This window comes from Diadema setosum, chromosome 17 (genome assembly GCF_964275005.1).
Source record: "Diadema setosum chromosome 17, eeDiaSeto1, whole genome shotgun sequence".
NCBI classification, from domain to species: domain Eukaryota; kingdom Metazoa; phylum Echinodermata; class Echinoidea; order Diadematoida; family Diadematidae; genus Diadema; species Diadema setosum.
Window position 1 is genome coordinate 25,373,036 of NC_092701.1, and position 19,767 is coordinate 25,392,802.

Below are 19,767 nucleotides of genomic sequence, written 5' to 3' on the forward strand. Positions count from 1 at the left end.
TTTTTAACAGAGAGTGAAATGAATGCAGCCAAACATCAGTCAACGTAGTAGGTGTTAATTGGTCCTGATAGTTAAAATCTGTAATACCCACATTACTTCGAAATGTTTATAACTTATCAAAAATGATCTTCAATATTATATATATATATATATTTCCGTGGCTACTGTATTTGCTACTTCTTCAATGATCATCACAGAAGCACAAATTTGTCCACACTGATGGCATAAAATGTACTTTGTTATTGTACGTACTTGCTTTTAATTGAAATAACAAGTTATTCCAAACCTTCTGGTAAATAATACATGAGTCTTTTAATATTGTTATTTTACAAGAGTTCACTGATCAATTGATTATCACTGATTTTTTATTATCTTTGTGGATGGCATCATACATTAAGATTACAGAAACTACAAGGATTAATTATTATGTATGATATATGGGTAAGTGTATTATTCATATTTCTTAGTGATTCTATACATGGCTTAAAAAATTAGATTGAGTCATACATTTTCCTTGTACGTGTAATAAAAGTGTGTGTGTGTGTGTGTGTGTGTGTATGTATGTGTGTTTGTGTATGTGCTGGTCTTTCTGATCTGAGATCCGCGGGTACTTCATTGTCGCGTCGGTCCAAGGGATTAACAAGTGAATTATCATGTTGTAGGAAAAAAAGATGTATTGTAATATATTTTCCTTGATTATTATCATGATTCCATATTAACATGGATTATATATAATTGATTATAGCAAGTTAATCCCTGCCTTCTTTATTCATTGAAAGTCTCCGTTGGGTTTTGTGATCATCCGGGGATTGTGCCTAACGGTATTTGGGACTCGAATATCACACGCTTCGGGTCCAAGATAACTCTCGCTTGTGGCAGAGAGTTCGTCGTGAACGGGAGTGCGACAATGCAGTGTATGGGACTACCAGGGCGGTCGACCTACTTCCCTGTTTGGAACACTTCAACTCCGTCTTGCCGTGAAGCCAGAAAGGAGACCAACGGTGTGACGTGCAAATACATCCTACAGTATAATCTTGCCTAATCTCGGATAACCACAGTATTTCAAACCAATCTCTCATCAGTTAGTGTGGAACAATGACAGATGGTTGTAACGGCATTGAATTAATACTTCCACGCCTGATGGAACAATTGAACTAAGTAACTCAAATGCGTTTGTATCATTCAAGACTTATTAACTTAAAATCAGACAATTCGTAATGCAGAGATTCTGATACCCTGTAAACCATTGGGAAAGATTAGTCTTATCTCGGTCTTTTATGTTCATGAGAATGACTGATGCGTTTTTGAAAATGCCCCTGGATATTTTCCCGTCTTTATTAGAAAACATACAAAAAGAGATGAAATGTATTTTTAACATTAACAAGCGATTCATGACAGATTACTACAGCGCTTTCATCACTACGTTTCAATAAGACAACATTTTAAGTCCGTGAAGTTTCTGAGTGACATTTTATGCTACGCTATGGGACGAATTATGTTTATGTGGTTGTCACTATCTTTGTGTGTGGGTCTTTTGTTCACAGACGATGAGTGGGAAGATGTCAACGTCAGCATAAAGCCCACACAAAGTATGCAAAACACGTCTAATGGTAAGTACCAAGGCTTGCAATTATATACCTCATCATATCCGCATGAACAAAATTTTTGTGTAACAACAAATGCCCTAAAGACTATGATTATGATAATCATAATAGATAATAATAGCATGCCCATGAAGCACAATCTCGACCAACCTCTAAGCGCTTTTGGAAAACCGTGACAACAACAGCAAAGATGACGTCAAAGATAATGTCAATCAATATCAAAAATATTAGTTAAAGAGAAATGTTCATCTTCCTCGAAATTCAGTTGTCGTTAATGTGGTATTATTTCATTTGACTGCAACGGTTGATTTGAGACATGTTAGAAAACAAAGACAATCACATGAAATCAATAAAATGCCGATTTCTCTTTTATGAGCACTCATACACTACAAACAGTTACTGTTGTACTTTGATCACCATGCAAATAAGTCTGATATCTGACAGATATAAGAATTGTTCTGTATATGCATGTACGTATTGTCGATCTGGAAAGTGTGAAAACTGTAATATTGCACAGAAAAGTGCTGTCACAAAAAGTACAAACTGATTAGGAGATTTCCCATCAATATGTACTAGTATATACTGTCAGTATTGCCTGTGTTTTGATTAAAATGCACAGGGCATAGACCGACTATGCAAGTTCTGACATCATTTGGAGAGACAACAGTTACTGTAACTTCTTCGTCACGTGAGTTTAGTAATTGATTCTACCCATATAGCAAGTGGGATTTTTTTTTTTTTTACTGCATTTTCCCCTTCTCACTGGCAGTAATTTCGTCAAAACTATTTTGCTGCAATTGATCTACATTTTAGGGTAATCCTTTTGTTAACATGTTTTTATGGCAAAAGCGAACCACGGGTGACAATTCATGGTAAATTCGACATCATTTTATTTGAATTTAAATTGAAGGTATGAAAGTGTATTGCTTTATTTATGATGACAAAAAAGTTTGATACTAAAATAACATTGGAATCAATAAAGCGTTTGCCCAGTTCTTTTTTTATATGAAAGTTTGTGAGTTGAGTTCATATCTAAACAATGAACACATTATAAGAAGAAAGTCGCAGACAGTAAAGCAAGACAGACAGAAAGACGATGCATATTCAAAAGTCAGAATACCCATTGTCCATGAAGAAATGGCAAGTTGTAGTGTGCTTTTTTTTTTCAACAGGAACTGAAGAAAACATATTATGTCTGACGACTTTATCAGGTCTCCGTAGTATCGTTACTGTCATAGAACACATTGCGGTGGTCGAACAAAAATGCATTTTCTTGAAAAAGCTCCAATCGTGAATATGGCTTACAAAAGCGATCAAGTACATTACGTCTGCCTATGCAAAGTAAACATTTACGGAAAATTTTGTTAATCCTTTATTCGTTTACAGTTTTGGTCAGGTTTGAATGCTCTGCCTGAATGTAAATCAGGGACTTGGGAACTGTTGTGATAAACATTTCGACTACAGTAATCACTTCAGAATCTGCTTATACGAATTTGTGTAATAATTCCCCTATGCTCTTTCCGTCAAGTGTGTGAACTTCTATGAGTACAACAGTTCAAACCGGGCACGAATAATCTGATTTTCTGAAGTCTCTCATCTCATGCTATCTTAACAGTCACTCGTCAACAGCAAAAAACATTTTTTTTTTTTTAATGTTAGTATACTGCGATAATTCAGCAAAGTGAGAAATCTTGCCAGGTTACAGAATAGAACTACTTCTCTTCATAATGATTTGATCTGATTATAAAAACAAACAAACGTAATTTCTGCCTATAGTCATCATAAAAGAGAAGGAAAAAAAAAAAACTACGAGAGCAAATTATTCCTCCATTGATTTTTAAGGTGACGAAGGACTCACTAAATGATTTATCTTCCAGATACCGAACCAGATACCGAACTTTATGAGATGAATTTTATTACTTACATCCTGGGAACCCTTCTTGGTGTTGTTTTCGCCGTGCTTGTCATACTGTCCATGATAATGGCTTGGTGGAAACATCAAAAGAAAAGGTGACTTCTTTTTTTTTTTAAATACAAGCTATTATATGGGATGTAAGGGAATGGGGGTGTGAATTTTTGTAATAACTAGTTTGTTAATCTAGGGTGTAGAATCATTGTATGCAACCCAGGAAACAAATAAAGCATATTCAGAAGGGAGTGTACATTACTGAATGCACATGAATATTGAAGTAAGTTTGCTGATTTGTATTCTTCTTACATAACTATTGGTGGGTGGACTTGTTATCACGAAAACCCGAGTTTCTGGTCGCAAGACATTTTATCATGTTATTATTCCATCTGTCGCCCAAAACTTTCATTGATACAGTATTTTTTTCAACATATTTTACGAAAACCACCACCAAATCAATGGCAAGGAGCCACCTATATATACACAGTCAAAAAACTAGAGAAAAGGATACGGACAACACAGAAAAACAAACAAAGACAAAGTGATGTGGAGTTGAATTTTGGAGGCTATCAAGCGAGTGTGAGTGGTTAGACTGCCAATTTGTGAATGCAGGCTTATCAAACGAGATGAGTATCTCTCCCAGTCCAAGTGCAAGTATTGAGTCAGCCTTGTGGTATTGTTTTAAAACAATAAAAGACATTCATCTTGATTTGATTTGCTGATCTCGTAAATATGACTCTTACAATTTTTTGAAATAAAAATTGCATCTTTTAAAGACCCCGTATCGTGGGGATACATGGATTCGAAAGGGGGGCCCGCTTCGGGTATATTCGAAAATCCCCGTAACAAATTGTGCACAGTTTTATCACTGATCACTGATGTGCAAGTACATACTCAGCCTAAAGAAAAAAAAGGGGGGGGGGGGGAGTGGAGAAGAAAAATCTTGACTAGAATCGTCCCTAAAACAACTGGCTCACGAGCACTATTCGTTGTTTCGATATGCCTCGGTGGGCAGCAAATTAAGACCGATTCAATCGGACACCCACATTTTCCAGTGCTACCAAGTCTTTAATTATTGAAAATTCTCACCAGTCGTCTGAATAGTGTGCAGGGAGAAAGCCTCGAATGATATAACAATAGGCAGTCAAGCTTCACGCAAGCCACGCGTCAAGCGTTGTCGATACAACGACACTATACTATGTGATTGCGCACCATGATTCTTTTGCAGTTTTTCAAATACTTTGTTTCGGTCTGATGTAGGCTTTCTCAGATTTACCGATTTAAAACACTAGAAACCCTTCAAACAGTTTTCATCTCTAATAATTGAAATCACACTAATGTTGCATTTGAAGTTTATATCGGCCATAAATATAACGTACTTTAATGATGCGCAAACTTTCAGTTTAGTTTAATAACCACTTAATTGCGATTTTCATGGAAATTTATATCTTTTTTCTTTGTTCCATTCATTGCAGACAGCTGGGGGAAATTACGCATTTGCCTATAGACCCTAAAGTTTAAAGCCTCTCTTTTGAGTACACACTTTAATTTGCAAAGTGTGCCTGTCTTTCCATTGTTTAAATTGGTTTGGCAAGTCTGTTCGCGCTGACGTATATATTTCATTTTAAATCTTAGATTCTGCTCTTCCACAATCTACTCTTAACTAAAAATCCATGTATGGCGACTTTTTGGTGGCTTTGCGATGCACGGTCACATGCGTAAAATCATAAATTCAATTTCTCCATTAAATTGCAGACATTGGAGAGCCCAAACCTCGCATCAGCCAAATGTTCACCCAAATGGCGGGCAGCTTCAGATGAATCCCATCGACACTTCTGTACAAGAGCCAATCACGACGGATCATACCGTTTTGTCGGACGCTACCAATCCCAATGCTACAACAGCTGGTAGCTTTTTGCCTCATATTCTGGGCAACACCGTCGGAGACAGAGGGGGCCATCTCGGGCACACTAGTCACATCTACCAAGATGCTGAAGAGATAGACGAGGGGCTTTCTACCTTTATCAGCATAAATCGTGGCTTCCCTTGTACAGTTCCTGACGAAAGTCACATAGATACCGGCATCGGCACTTCTTTGACTTCAATGAATATTCCTTCTGATAATGAATATTGTGGCCTGCAGGAGACATCTCTGGACCCACCAGCGTGTGCTTATGGAGATGATAATGACTACCAGGATGTCGACCTTTGTAAATTGGACGGGAGGATGAATGGTGCCATTAGATCCACTGGTAAAGCGTGCTTGTTTGATGACAGTTATTACAATTCACTGACGTTATTTCACGATTCATCCGAAATGCCTACAGAAAGCGAGTATGATCGCCTCAATCATGCTTTCCCTGACGACAGAACAGGAAGTCGCAACCCTGGTCTGTCACCTATTAGCCAAACTTCACAGCATAAGATCTACCCTGACAGAAAATATAGTAAGCCCTGTTCCAGCAAGGATGCCATAAAAGCCATGCCTTCTGAAGACGTCTTCTACTATCAACTGAATCCGGAGCAACAAAGTGACACTGATACCAACAAGCAACCGCGATGTCCTGATGCCTTCGACTCCGGAGATTATAGTCTGTTGAATCCTGAAAAAGACTTCGCCAATGATCTTCGTTCTAAGATGATAGAAGGGGACAGCTTCAATGATTGTCACGACATTGAGATTCAGAACCCGGAGAGTTTTACGTCAAGATCCCAAACCCGAGAGGACATGTACGCGACGGTGAACAAAACAGTAGGTAACATTTCGATCGTAGAACAGCCACCGTGTGAGGAGCTATATGCACAGGTGGATAAAACACGAGGGGCTTCTAGGGTTGAGTCAGAGCCAACGATGCAGGAAGAAATCTATATGAACTACACTAATATGTAGGTGGCTATTTGAAAGAAGACATTATGAGTTCTCACAGAATGTATATACCGAAACAGCACATATCATCAAGTTCTTAGAAAGTATAATATACTTGTGATCGTTATTTTGAAATCTTTCACTTTATTGCTAAAAGTTTGATGATGTAATATAGTGTATAAATTCAACCAAGTAGCTTATCATTAACATTTTTCCTTTTTCCTCTAAGATTTCACGCTTTCAAGGATTAAGCCATGGTAATAACTGTGCTTACATCCGTGTACATTTACAAAGATTACGGCGTATTATCAGCTCAACTGACAACCTCCCCCCCAAAAAAAAAACAAACAAACAAACAAACAAACAAACAAACAAACAAACAAACAAACACACAAACAAACAAACTGAAGAGCTGTACATTACAGGTCTGTAATAATTTTAAATGAAACGCAGTTTGGAGACTATATTGTCACTATAGTAATCTGTTACAGGGTGATGGGTGACACGAGCAAGACAGAAATTGAAATGAATGATAATAGCACTCGGTGAAATAGTAACCATTACGCTGTTGATGTAATCACCATATACAAGGAAAAATGGATGCATCCGTGTGTAATAAACTTACAAGTTCTCATACTTGATAACCAAATTGTCGCAGTGAGATCAGAATGAATCCATTACTAAACCATGTAGTTCATGATTACATAGATAACGTATGAACTTGACAGAATATCAAACTCATGTTAGATTGATACATGTATGTGATGCTAAAACCGTAACAATTATAACGTGAGACCAAAAGAATAGGGTATGATTTTAAAGAATTCCATTCACTCACGGTATTGTCTTCATCACTGGACTGGAGTGAAATGTTATCTCGTGTTATGGTAACGATGGACACGCTTGTATGTATGATGGTTGTTTTTCTATATTAATATGTGTAATGTTTTTAACTGATATAATTTATGTTCCGTAATAAAAGAATTAATAAGCTTCTGGAGTGCTTTTCAATGATGAAAAGTTTGTGCCCATTATTACCATAATCCTATTAAAAGAACGGCAAAGAAATCGCCAATTACATACAGTCCGACCTCTCCTATCCGGCCTCCCTTTATCCGGATGCGATCTCGGCGTGATTTTTTTTTTCAATCTAATAATTACGGGGAAAAGGGGAATTTCAAACTCAAACAAAATTCCTAGACGAACCCACATGAATTAAATATTATTCTCAATATAATGAAGATACATTTACATCTAATTTTCTTCTAACATGCATTCGGACATTTACTAAACCCCCCCCCCCCCCCAAATCACCGTAGGAACATGGACAGAAAAATTTATCATTAAATCAAGGCACGGTACAGGCGATAGTTCGTCAGCAGCTGCGCGTATTAAACATTGAGTCTCAAATCCCTTATCCGCATTAGCTCAGGTCCCTACATGTCCGGATAGAGAGGTCGGACTGTATATGCACAGTTCAAACAGAAATGACATGAACGTTTTCCTATATCTTAGCATAAACTTCACAAAATCAACACAAAGTTGTCACTTCCAACTTCACGTGAGGACTCAAAATAGGTGACATAATTCAGCCTATATAGTCAGTCTTTAATTTGGTATATTTTCTGAAAGAGTCATGACAGAGTTAATCAGTTTCTGGATTTTTGTCGATGGTAAAAATTTTGTACCATTCATTACCCAAATCCATCACAAGAACGGCAAAGAAATTGTAAATAACATATACGCAGTTTCAATAGAAATGATATGAAAGTTTTGCTACATTTTAGCATAAGATATGAGAGTTAGCATTCTAGCAAATGAAATAGAAAAGGTAATAATGCTGCTCAATACCGAACGACTTTGGAACTAACACAGGTATGACACGTCGAAGTACAGATTTTGAATGAATGGTTTCCGAAGTTACAGTTTGTATGTCATCTAAATCACCTATTTGAAATGTGCTTGTTTAAATATCTGCAACATGGTGACGAATCAGAAATATACGTGACGAATCTTTCATCATTTGCTTGGTTGTCCACATTTGCGTGAGATATAAGATAGAGGAGGTCAGTTGAACTCAAGAATCGCAAGTAATCTTAATGGACATTTGTAGGCTAATTTCCTATGTAAAAATAGATGCATTTAACATTAACATCACATTATTATTGGTTATCATAGCAAACAATCAATTAAGGCAGTTGTTTATTGCCTTTGTGCGGTGAATTTGCGTTCGTGAGGATTATTTCTTTTCAAGGAAAAAATGCGTTGCCTACAAAGCTTTTCAGTTGTCTCTGAAGGAGTGGAAAGAGAGTTAAGTTTCAATTACGCTTACCGACATGGAACAGAATGCATAAGATACCATTTATGCGTATGTATTTGTGATAACAGTGCAATAAAAATTGTAAGAAGAAAAGCAGGGGCTTATATGCAAAATGAAAAAAACTATCTTCTAATAATTATAATTATTGTATAGCACAGTCTACGTTTCGTGCGTGTATGTGTTTTTATTCCTACGTATAGGACACCAGAGAGAGGGGAAAAAAGTTAGTCTAACCCTATATATACAAATATATTTAAACTTAGATATAAGAAAGAACAATGCAGAAAATGAAAATTCATTCGCACTGTCATCCCTGACGAAGGGAGAGGACACCCGAAAATTCGGATTTTTAATTGAAATCAAGATTGGCATTTAATGTATTCCTCTGTTGTGACATTATTATTTGCTATATATATATGTATATATATATATATATATATATATATATATATAGAGAGAGAGAGAGAGAGAGAGTGAGAGAGAGAGAGAGATACACACACACAGTATAAGATTTTGACTTAGTTCCACTTTTGTGGATTTTGAGTTGGGCGGTCACATTTAAAGCGAACAAAACGATGCACTGTATAGAGCAACTATTAAAATCCCTCAAATGAAAATGATTTCTGAAAAGAACGCAACAAAAAACAAAGTTTACTCGGAGCGAAGAGTGCTACTTCCACTTTTGGTTGCCGAATGAGTGTGGAATTAACAAATTTGCTTTCCACGTCTTGTCCGCGCCCTAGTGGACGCCTGGTCTTAGTGGCCACGTAAAAGATAAGTTTGATTGTGCAATGATTTTCCTGACAGAAAGTTTTGCTGAATGATAGTTTTCTTCAGTTTAAAAGTCCCTGCAGTGGTAAACCACTTCCGGGTTTGTACTTTTCCACAATAAATCATTCATCGCCATTTTGAGTTAACCGCAATTAAGTCGTGATATTCTGTTGTTTTTCAATTGATAGTGACTATTCATCTTTACACATTCGCAGTTTAGTCGATGTTAGTATTTTATGACCAAAAACTTAAAACAGAGACATTGGGTTTCTTATAGATGATGGGAAAGAAAAGAACAGACCGAAAAACAGAGACCCCGCTTTGTATACTTTAAATGAGCGTTTATTCTTTTGATTCATAAGATTTATTTATTATTATTCTTGAAATAATAACAAATATCACAAATTCATATCAAACAGAAAAAAAGAAGGAAATGGATTCGTTCTTTGGATTGATAGATGATAAGGCTTTCTGCAAAGGAAAGGAAAATTCACGGGTGCACGTCACGAGTTTGACACCCACGAGTCGTACAGCCTAGGAGTCATATAGACCTAACGAGCCATGCTGCCCATGAACTCGACACTATACACGAGGCAAATAAGGCCGATGAATCAACACTAGGCAAAAACAGTCCACGAGTCCAACACTAAATAAACAAGGCCCACGAGTTCGACACTCATTACATCACGGGGCTGAAGCCCCCCATTCAAAGATATTAAACATGAATAACATTTCGTGAAATTGCAAATAGAGTTTTAAAGCCTGCTCCGGTTGTTACAATTCCCGACCTAACGGAAAAGATTTGTGCAACATAAAGCGAGGAGAATACCATTCTCCTGTCTATTTCGAAAACCTAAAGATTATCGCAAAATACGCATGTGACGTCACTGAATGGAATCAGCAAGCAAGAGCAGACTACGTCCTCTATAAAGATAATGCACAGGCTGATGATGATGATGATTTTGTATAGTGTCAAATATCTGTTGTAGAAACATTCAAAGGCGCAGATTCCTGCAAGAAAGTCAGCAATTAAATGCCTTGTTAAACAAAATGTGAGTCTTGAGTGAGGTTTTGAAGTGATTTAGATATGTCAATTTCACGGAAAAAAAATATGGGATGAAGTTCCACAGGCGAGGAGCAATAGAAGAAAACGCCCGGTCTCAAAGGTGTAACTGTTTTCCTTGGTGAGCGTTTAATTGGTATCTAGTCGGGATAATGCCATGCCAGTGCAAAATGAATCTAACGTTTGCAAAGTAAATCTTTCATTTTGAGTGATCTGCTTTTAAAACATCAACAGTAACCAAATAATCTTCAAATAGAAGGTAAAATTCCATGTCTCTCAGGCACTTACCCGCCCCGAACACTTCGCCAAAGGTCATTGTCAGCATTCGCTGGCCTTGCTACTGTTTGACAACAGAAAAACCTTCGCTGATTTTTCCCGAATTCATCCAAAAGTGCTTGCATTACCGCAGACATCGTATGAATTTTACATTCTAGCATAAACACAGAGTATAAATCTGTGCCAAATTTTAATATTCACTTTATTGTCTCGTGGGCCTTTTTGCCTAGTGTCTAATCCATGGGCATTATTTGCCTCGTGTCGAGCTCATGGGCTGTATGACCCGTGGACTTTCTTTCAATGCTTAACTCGTGGGCCGTACGACTCGTGCGTGTCATTTTCTTGGGATGACCTCAAATCAACAACTGTATTAATACCTATTGTTTTTAAATCACACTTGCCTAACAGTTTTGAGTTTCATACAGGGGCTAAAAATGTTTAAAAATGCCTTTCTTTCTTCAAGATGCCTTGAGAGAAGGTCGGAAGAAGATCATCTTAACGTTCTAACCACCCCAAGCATCTCCAAGTTATGCTGATCATAACATCCTACATAAATTACTTTGATGTTCAAAACTAACATCTGGCACGATGATTTGAATCACACGCAGTGAAGAGTGTAGATATCAGGCATGCAGATTGTTAAAGGACATGAGCCATTATTGCCCTATAAAGCAGAAAAAATTGCAGAAACAAAAGTAATTAAACTAATCATATCTATCGAGGGACGGAGTTTCTGTTGTAATGCAAAGAGAACATCTGATTGACATTTTCAAGTGGTTACTGCATTTCTTAATGCACTACTTCCTTGAAGGCCTTGGAAACATGAAGAGATATCACAATTCAACTTCGAAAGGTAAACGCAGGGAGTGGTCGTGCAGTTGCGCAGTCTCACGTGAGCAAATCTGATTCTACTTTTTGAATGGCATCAGCAGGCACAAAATAAGTAGACGTGGACACTGCTCAATTCTACATTTTACAACAAAGGGAAGGATAATAGAACAACAAATATATCGTATACCTTCATTATGCAGTAAATTAGACTGCCTTGGCGTGGGCATTAGTATTCTGAGAATTACCATAGTCAGATATCGTTTTTCCATATTGCTTTTCTCGCAATGAAAGGAAGAATGCAGTCCGGTTGGTTTTGGTTTGCCTGTTTCATCTTTTGCTGTCCTTTCGTGAATTCTTCAGCGCTAGACTTACAAACGACAGGTATGTATACTTAACATTTTATTCAGACTTTCAAAAGTACTAAAAGCACTACAATTTTCATTGAGATACACTGGTTAAAGCCTACAATATTTTTGTCTTATGACATCTAAAAAGACGAAAGAACCACTAGAAATAGAACGTAGGGTAGATTGTTTTTAAAGCTTTTACTGAGTATCCGTATTCCTGTAAATATTTTCATAGTGCTTTTCTCCCTCTTTTTTTTTTTTTTTTTTTTTTTTTTTACAAAACAAAATACCACAAGATCTGTTTATCATTGCGTTGTTGTTTTTTAATCTCCAGCTGAATTTACTTTTAACTGTTCGGGAAAGCCGCTGGAACGTGAGATATGGTGTGACAGAAACTGCGTTTTAAACGGTAATAGCTGGGTTCTACGGGCACCTCTTGGACGGCGAATTGTCTCTACCTTGGAGTCCATTAACAACCAAATCATGGCATTCAACATTATCGATGAAATATCAAACACGAAGACTTCTTTCCTAATTGTCGGTCAAAACAAGGCTTCCTCCACTTTATCTCTTACCCATCGAGTGAAGCTTTTGATACAGTATATATACCTACCCAGTTAAATTCAAGATCAACGTGACTTGTTACGGGGGTAAGTACTGTATATTGTTATAGCGTTATTTGCATGAGTATATAAATATGAATATCTATATAATCTGCATGTGGTTTTCACTACTGTCGCAAATTACTTTCTCTTTTCTCTTATTCTTTTCTTGGAACGTGATCTTTCTCTTTTGTGTGTGCGTGTGTGTGTGCGTGTGTGTGTGTGTGTGTGTGTGACATTGAACTTTCACTCACCAAAGACTTGCTCAAGAAATCTCAGGGATCCAAACACTGTAACGTATGTCAGCAGTAACTTATGGGATTCTACAATGAGAGGAAAGATTATTCGATAGGTTATATACGCAATGGGTCAGGTGCATCGCTACGTAAGTGCATAGATCAACTATAGGTAGGCATCCCGTAGCTTCTATGGCCGAAACATGTTAACATGGAAAACAGGGCCCGAACCGAACAGTTCGATAGATATAATAATGTCTTGTCGTTTTTGCTACTTATCCAAATGATACGATCGTATTACTCAATCCCCCCCCCCCCCGTATGGAATTCGTATTCGTAATGATTATGTATATTGATGGAAATCTTCGGGTTCGTAGTGTTCAGTGAATCTGTGCAAACAAAACACTCTATCACAATTTCCTGGTCCTTTGAAGGGAGTTGAGACCGTCATAGCAGTGGCTATTTCCTTTTGTAAAGTTCTTCCTTGGTGGCTACGTGAACTAAACAAATTTTGACTTTATGCATTTATAGTATCTTTGCCTACTTCAGTGAAAACTATTGTAGAGAGTATGACATTTCTCATGAATTGCTTGCAATATAGATATTATTCAATGTTAGTCCACGTTAGCAGCCTTTGTTCACGACTTTGAAAATGTTTCTTTCAATGTTTTACCAAGGAGGCTGGAGTTCCACCTGGCTGCGTTTATTAAAGCAGCTCTTAGTTTCCTACAGAGGCACAAGAGCAGTTCACATGAATTCTTATGCCTCTCGCGTCAGAGGTTTGAAACCATTATCTTTCTGAGCATCTCATACAATTAAGATTCATTTCGAACTCTAAAATATTGTAAGAGATATGTTGCTCATTGTTCATTAACTGAAATGAGATTTTGCCTTTATGATAAAACGTATGATACGAAAGTAAATTCCGTCCAGAAATATACGCAAAAGTATAGATCAAAGCTGTGTGTATTGTGAAAGACGAGTGTTTGAAAAATGCAACCTCCTGGAAAACCGATTTCATCACTTTTCCGCTTAATTCCGACAAATAAAACTAATATGGCAGTCTCCCAGTATAGTTCTTTATAGATTAGTATGCTATGCTGATGATATCCAGATATACAAGTATATATCATTTCTACCTACCCAAACCAATGTCGTTGACATCTTTCAGAAACTTGAGGCTTGTATCCATGATGTCAAAAAGTGGATGAGCTCTCATTATTTGAAGTCAAATCAGGAAAAGTCAGGGTTGTTATTTATTGGCTCCAAAGTTCTACTTGATAAGGTCAGTCTTCCGTCTTTAACGGTTGACAGTGATGTGGTTATCGCTCCATCTAAATCGTGTAGAAATCTTGGAGTATTATTTGATTCTACAATGTCCATGTCTGTTCAGATCTCTGCTGTCTGTAAATCCGTGAGGTATCAGTTACGCAATTTGGGCATTATTCGCAAGTATTTAACTCGTTCAGCCACAGAAAAAATAGTTCATGCTCTTATATCGTCCCGACTTGACTTTGGTAATGCAATCCTATTTCAGCTACCACAATCTCAACTTTCACGGTTACAAAAATTGCAAAATTCAGCAGCTCGTATTGTTACCCTTGCCAGAAGAAATACTCATATTGCCCCTGTTTTGTCCTCATTGCATTGGTTAACCCATTGAATCTCGCATTGTATTTAAATTATTACTGTTTGTTTTTCATTGCATACACGGATCTGCCCCAGAGTACAATGTTAATGTGCTGACATTTTATAATCCTCCCAGATGTTTAAGGTCATCCGATTGTAGATTGTTTGTTGTTCCAAAAACGAAGAAATCATGGGGGATCGGTCATTTGCACATGCTGGACCTTACCTGTGGAATCAGTTGCCTCAAGCTATCCGTTACATTTCGAATGTCGACTCCTATAAAGTTGCCCTCAAGACTCATTTGTTCGTAACCGTTTTTCAGTAGAATCGTATGTTATGATTTTTTTTCTCCATCATTATTATTGTGGCATTCATTTTCACGTGCATGTTTGTGTAAAACTCAGTTTTCCTACTGCGCCTTGAGCACATTAGTTATGTGGAATTGGCGCATTATAAATACCCTCTATTATTATTATTATTATTATTTTTTTTTATTATTATTATTATAGGTTTTCCCGGCCAATTTCGCACTTGTATCAGTCCAATTCCTAATTGCTGCATTCAATTTAGCACAATTTAGCCTAGATGGCATGTTCGGTATTTCAATTTTATAATCTTTTCATTCAAATTCATTTTGGAGCATTCATTTTACCTCTAACATCATTCGAATCAGCACTTTTTCAGTTCAAATTCGTAAGACAAGCACCATTTCGCAAATCGTTCATTCAGTTTAGCATGATATAGTCACATGATCACGTATACGCTGTGCTCATTCATTCGAATTCATTTTTGGGCATCCAATTTCGCATTTACTGCAGTCAATTTAGCAGACACGTTTGTGCTTTTTTTATTCCATTTTTTTCCATTTTCATTCATCATAGGTATTGTTTGCAAGCAGCTTAACATTTCATATTTTCGTATTCATTCTTTATTCTGATATCACCTTTGCAACAGTACTTTCAAAATATGTGTATGTGTTTATAATGTTCGATAGCATTATTTCATTCACAGATACATTAATCTTAAATTTGTTTTGACATTCATTGGGAGAAGGAGGTTTCAATTTACATCACTGTACATCGTGGTTATTTCTTTCATCTGCATGTTTCATTATTTTCATTTGGTGGGTGCTGTATTGCGTTAATCATCATTAGGAATAAAGTTCTTGGATCAGCTCTAGCCATCAATTAGTCATCGATTTGTCAAGGTTATTACCCTCAAATGCTTCTATGATTCTTTCCCTGTCTTCTTGAGAGATACGCCTGTATCTAACTCGTGCTGCCATGACTGGACATAAGAAAGTGAAGTGAATCTATGGTACAGCTGGTGCATGTAAAGTTCTGATAACATGTATGAAAGAAGAGGGGCGTTACAGAACAACAGACTTTCAGAGTTATTTAGGGTCAAGGATACCTTTACTATATACTTAACAGTGTGTGGATGTAACAAAAATTCACATTTAAATACGTATAAATCACGGTTCTCACCTTTTCAAAATAGAAATAACATTACGCCAATTTGAATGAACATGCTTGGAAGTTGACTGCCCATACGCGAAATTGAATGACTAAAATACCATTTTCCGCCAATTCTGGCGAATTTGAATGACTGAAGAGCACGTGCCAATTTGAATGCCCGTTTTACGAATTCGAAAGGTACATTTGCGAATTTCATTGATAGAAATGCTAGATTGAACGAACAAGTTGCAATTTTGAATGACAGAATGTGCAGTGACGAGGATTTTTGCTAAATTGAATGAACCTTTTATCAAATGGACTGACAAAAGTGCGAAATTGGCCGGGAAAACCTATATTATTATTATTATTATTATCATTATTATTATTATTATTATAATTATTATTATCATTATTATTATCATTATTATTATTATTATTATTATTATTATTATTATCATTATTATTATTATTATTATTATTATTATTAAGTAATTGTCGGAAGTGCCCAGTCGAGTGATGTTTATTTTCATTTCATCAATCTTTGCGCAATTTCTGTTAGCGCATTCCCGTGTCTTTATACTATTGTATGTCGCTCATTTTTTATACCAAGGAATGACGAAAAGTTATTACCATCATTAAAACGTATAAAGATCTTCCATAGAGAAATGATGGCTGAGGCGTATCAAGGCAATTACCCCCAAAGGCAATTACCCCCGGCTAAATACTGGTTAGTGATAAGGTTAGAGTAAAGATTAGGGTTACGGTAAGGGTTTAGGGTTAGAGTTTGGATTAGGGTTAGGATTAGGTTCAGGATTAGGATTGGGGTTAGGGTCGGGGAAGGATCCTGGGTAAGTGCCTAAGGGATAATTGCCCTAGACCCGGTTGAGGTTTATCCAGCTTGGAACATACTCCGACTTTACTTTAATGCCTTCATATAGACATGGGTTCAAAGGGAATTAAGACAGTTGGACTCCTTCTCTTGATCCTCCTAGGTTTTACAAAATTCAAGTCGCGTAAAGGGGACAAGGTTTTGTATTCAGGCATCCATTTGCCACTTTGCAGAGTGGATGCAGTAAAGAATAGAGTGTGACTTACAAAACACGTCATTTGCATGAATTAATTTTGTATCATAGCTTTGCTGACAGATCTAGAGACCTGGCAAAAAGTTTTCTGTAAGACATTCTTTGTGTTGATGTTCTATCTGGACAAATAGGCATTCTGTGTACCATAGGCATGTCTTCAGCTATTACACTATATAATCATAATATTCAGTAGTGTGTTCTTTCATTTCCGATTAGCATTATCAGGTTACACGCGCAGCTTCCCCGGGGTAAAGTTCAGCGGTATTGATTATATCCGAAATAGAATTGACAATGACGACTCTTTTGATGAATTGATTGTCAAAGTAGGCATGGTAGAGAGAATTTCACTGAATGACTTTCTGTAACAAAACGCGTGATCATCATTCTCCATGTTATCTCTAATACCCTGCAACACGTTGTGCTCATTCAATACAATAAGTGTTCGTTCAATACTCATACCATGTTTGAATGGAGCATTCCATTCAGTACTATACCAATAAACTGAAGCAATAGAGCATGAAACTACTGTTCATCAATCTTCAAGGAACACCATCGGTGAAGCTGGTTGACGGACCCTCTCACCTGGACGGCCTACTAGTCACCGGATCAGACAACTATGTCTGCTTTGATGGATTTACCAACGCAACTGCAAAGCTAGTCTGTGAGGAGCTCGGCTTTCCAGCGGCAAAGGAGTTCTCTGGTCAGATTTTGACCAGTAATCATACAGCAGCAGGGAGGAGGGTTGAACGCCTATCGTGTTCGAACGGTGACTACAGAATTTGACAATGAAATTAATACTCGTGGTACTCGATGCGTACTCGAGTGTACAATACCTCACTGAAAGATCAAGATTATTTCGATTAAAAACACATGGTAAATTCATCACTCAATATTTGCCGAATAGTGCAATTTATTTTCATTGTCATAACTTGATTTCTTTTAAAATTCCCGTCTTATTCGGTTACTACTGTTAACATCATTACAATTTTCCATTACATGGGTCATTTCTTGCTGACTCTTTAGTAACATCGTGAGTTCTTGAACCTGACTGACATAAACGTTGATAACTACCTAATGAATCAGTGTTAAGTAGCAGCCACGATATTCACGTCGATGTGTGTCAATCAGTCGACCCCCCCAAAAAAAAAACAAAAAAAAAAAAAAACAACAACAACCCAAAACAAAACAAAACAAAAACTCAAGAATTTCATTGATTTGAATATTAAAATACACAGTACCCACCGCATGCTATAAGTAATAAAACCAGCACTAAATGTCGGGCGGAAGCTCAGTGGTCTAGTGGATAAGACACCTGTACGGTGATCAGAAGGTCGTAACTTCAAATCCTGCCCAAGTATGTATGCCCATGATTTCTTTCGTGGCTACTACTAAAAAGTGATTAATTCTGTGCATATATTTACGTCGATGTACATTATAGGGCAATTTGTCAATCAGTTGCAATAAAAACAACTCTACGCAAGAATTTCATTACTTTGAACAAATCGTGAGCTCTAAATTAAGAAACTATTGCATAGCTCAACTGTCCTCGATACCAATGTACAGGATCTCTACGTTTGGATGAATGCCTATCGACAACCACCGAGTGTTCTTCAAATAGAGCTGTTAGGCTCAAATGCCGAGGTAAGACATACCGTATACAGAATCCATGAATAATTATGCGTATACACTCTTTACTTGTGAACACACTTTTGGCTCGTGTTTTGAAAAAGAAATCGAAAAGATCGAAAAAAGAAGAAAAAAGAATAATATTCATGATTTTCAGAGGATTACGTCAGGAGATTCGACTTGTAGGGTACCATTGGCACTCGAAGTTGATGTTGCAAAATATTGGAAGGAAAAGATAGAGACACAATTTTCAGAGTTACTGTTTGAGAAAGAAAACCTCACATGGAGATCCTCAATCCTTAATCCTCCTTGAAATGTTTTAAAGTCTACATGTTTGTATGAATATATATTTGGTTTATGGAATTGATATAATTGTATATATATAATGATTGTTAGTGTTAAATATTATATTGTTGAAATCGGCGCATTATTTTCACGGGTGTCATCTGTATTATGTTCTTACAATTGTGATTTGTAACTTTTGATGTATACCTGCAATTATCTAAATAATTGACCTGGTTATGTATGTTAAATATTTCCTTGAATAAAGAAATGATTCCACCCCCCCCCCCAAAAAAAAGAAATATATATATATATATATATATATATATATATATCGCAATATAATCAAACACGGTTACGTACACATTATCATGAACTTGATTTTGTTTAAACTGCCAGTATATGCAGTTACAAAATCCCCTTTGTTGGATGATTCCCTGTTCCTTAAATTGAATATGCTCTTTATTTCCATTGACTGTATGTTTTCTATCTCTATTTTAATTATCTAAAGTCATTGACACCTGCATGAAAAATGATAAGGATGATATTATATAAGCCGCACTTGCTGGTTTTCATCATCATATTTCGAAACTGCGTAGAACCCGGATTTCTCGGATGCTACAAGGATAACGAACAGGAATTTCAGGCCGTTTCTAACTTTGGATTTGGCGTTCATTCGGACGAAGAGTGTATATCTACCTGTTATGAAAACTCCGTAAATAATGGCGTTGCTGTCTTGCACCAAGAGGGATGCATATGTTTCCAGTCAGAAGTGTATACAAACGTCCTTTCTGGCGGAAGCTTTTCCCACAATTGGACATGTCCTCTCAGGACACAGCTTGAATCCGACCAATTTTATTCATTCA

At 36.8% G+C, this 19,767-nt stretch overlaps 1 protein-coding gene across 1 annotated transcript; it reads left to right on the plus strand.

The window, feature by feature from the left end:
* The first annotated feature begins 907 nt into the window (after positions 1–907).
* LOC140240908 (uncharacterized) lies at positions 908–6,403 on the plus strand. The gene is made up of 5 exons (XM_072320686.1): positions 908–1,001; positions 1,545–1,610; positions 2,224–2,292; positions 3,482–3,614; positions 5,269–6,403. The coding sequence occupies exons 1-5, from the start codon at positions 908–910 to the stop codon at positions 6,401–6,403; spliced, it is 1,497 nt and encodes a 498-aa protein (XP_072176787.1).
* The last annotated feature ends 13,364 nt before the right edge of the window (positions 6,404–19,767 follow it).

Coding starts and splice junctions, on each gene's coding strand:
- LOC140240908 (XM_072320686.1), top strand. CDS start 908: ATGCAGTGTATGGGACTACCAGGGCGGTCGACCTACTTCCCTGTTTGG. Junction 1,002..1,544: donor AGCCAGAAAGGAGACCAACG/GTGTGACGTGCA, acceptor TTTTGTTCACAG/ACGATGAGTGGGAAGATGTC. Junction 2,293..3,481: donor TACTGTAACTTCTTCGTCAC/GTGAGTTTAGTA, acceptor TTTATCTTCCAG/ATACCGAACCAGATACCGAA.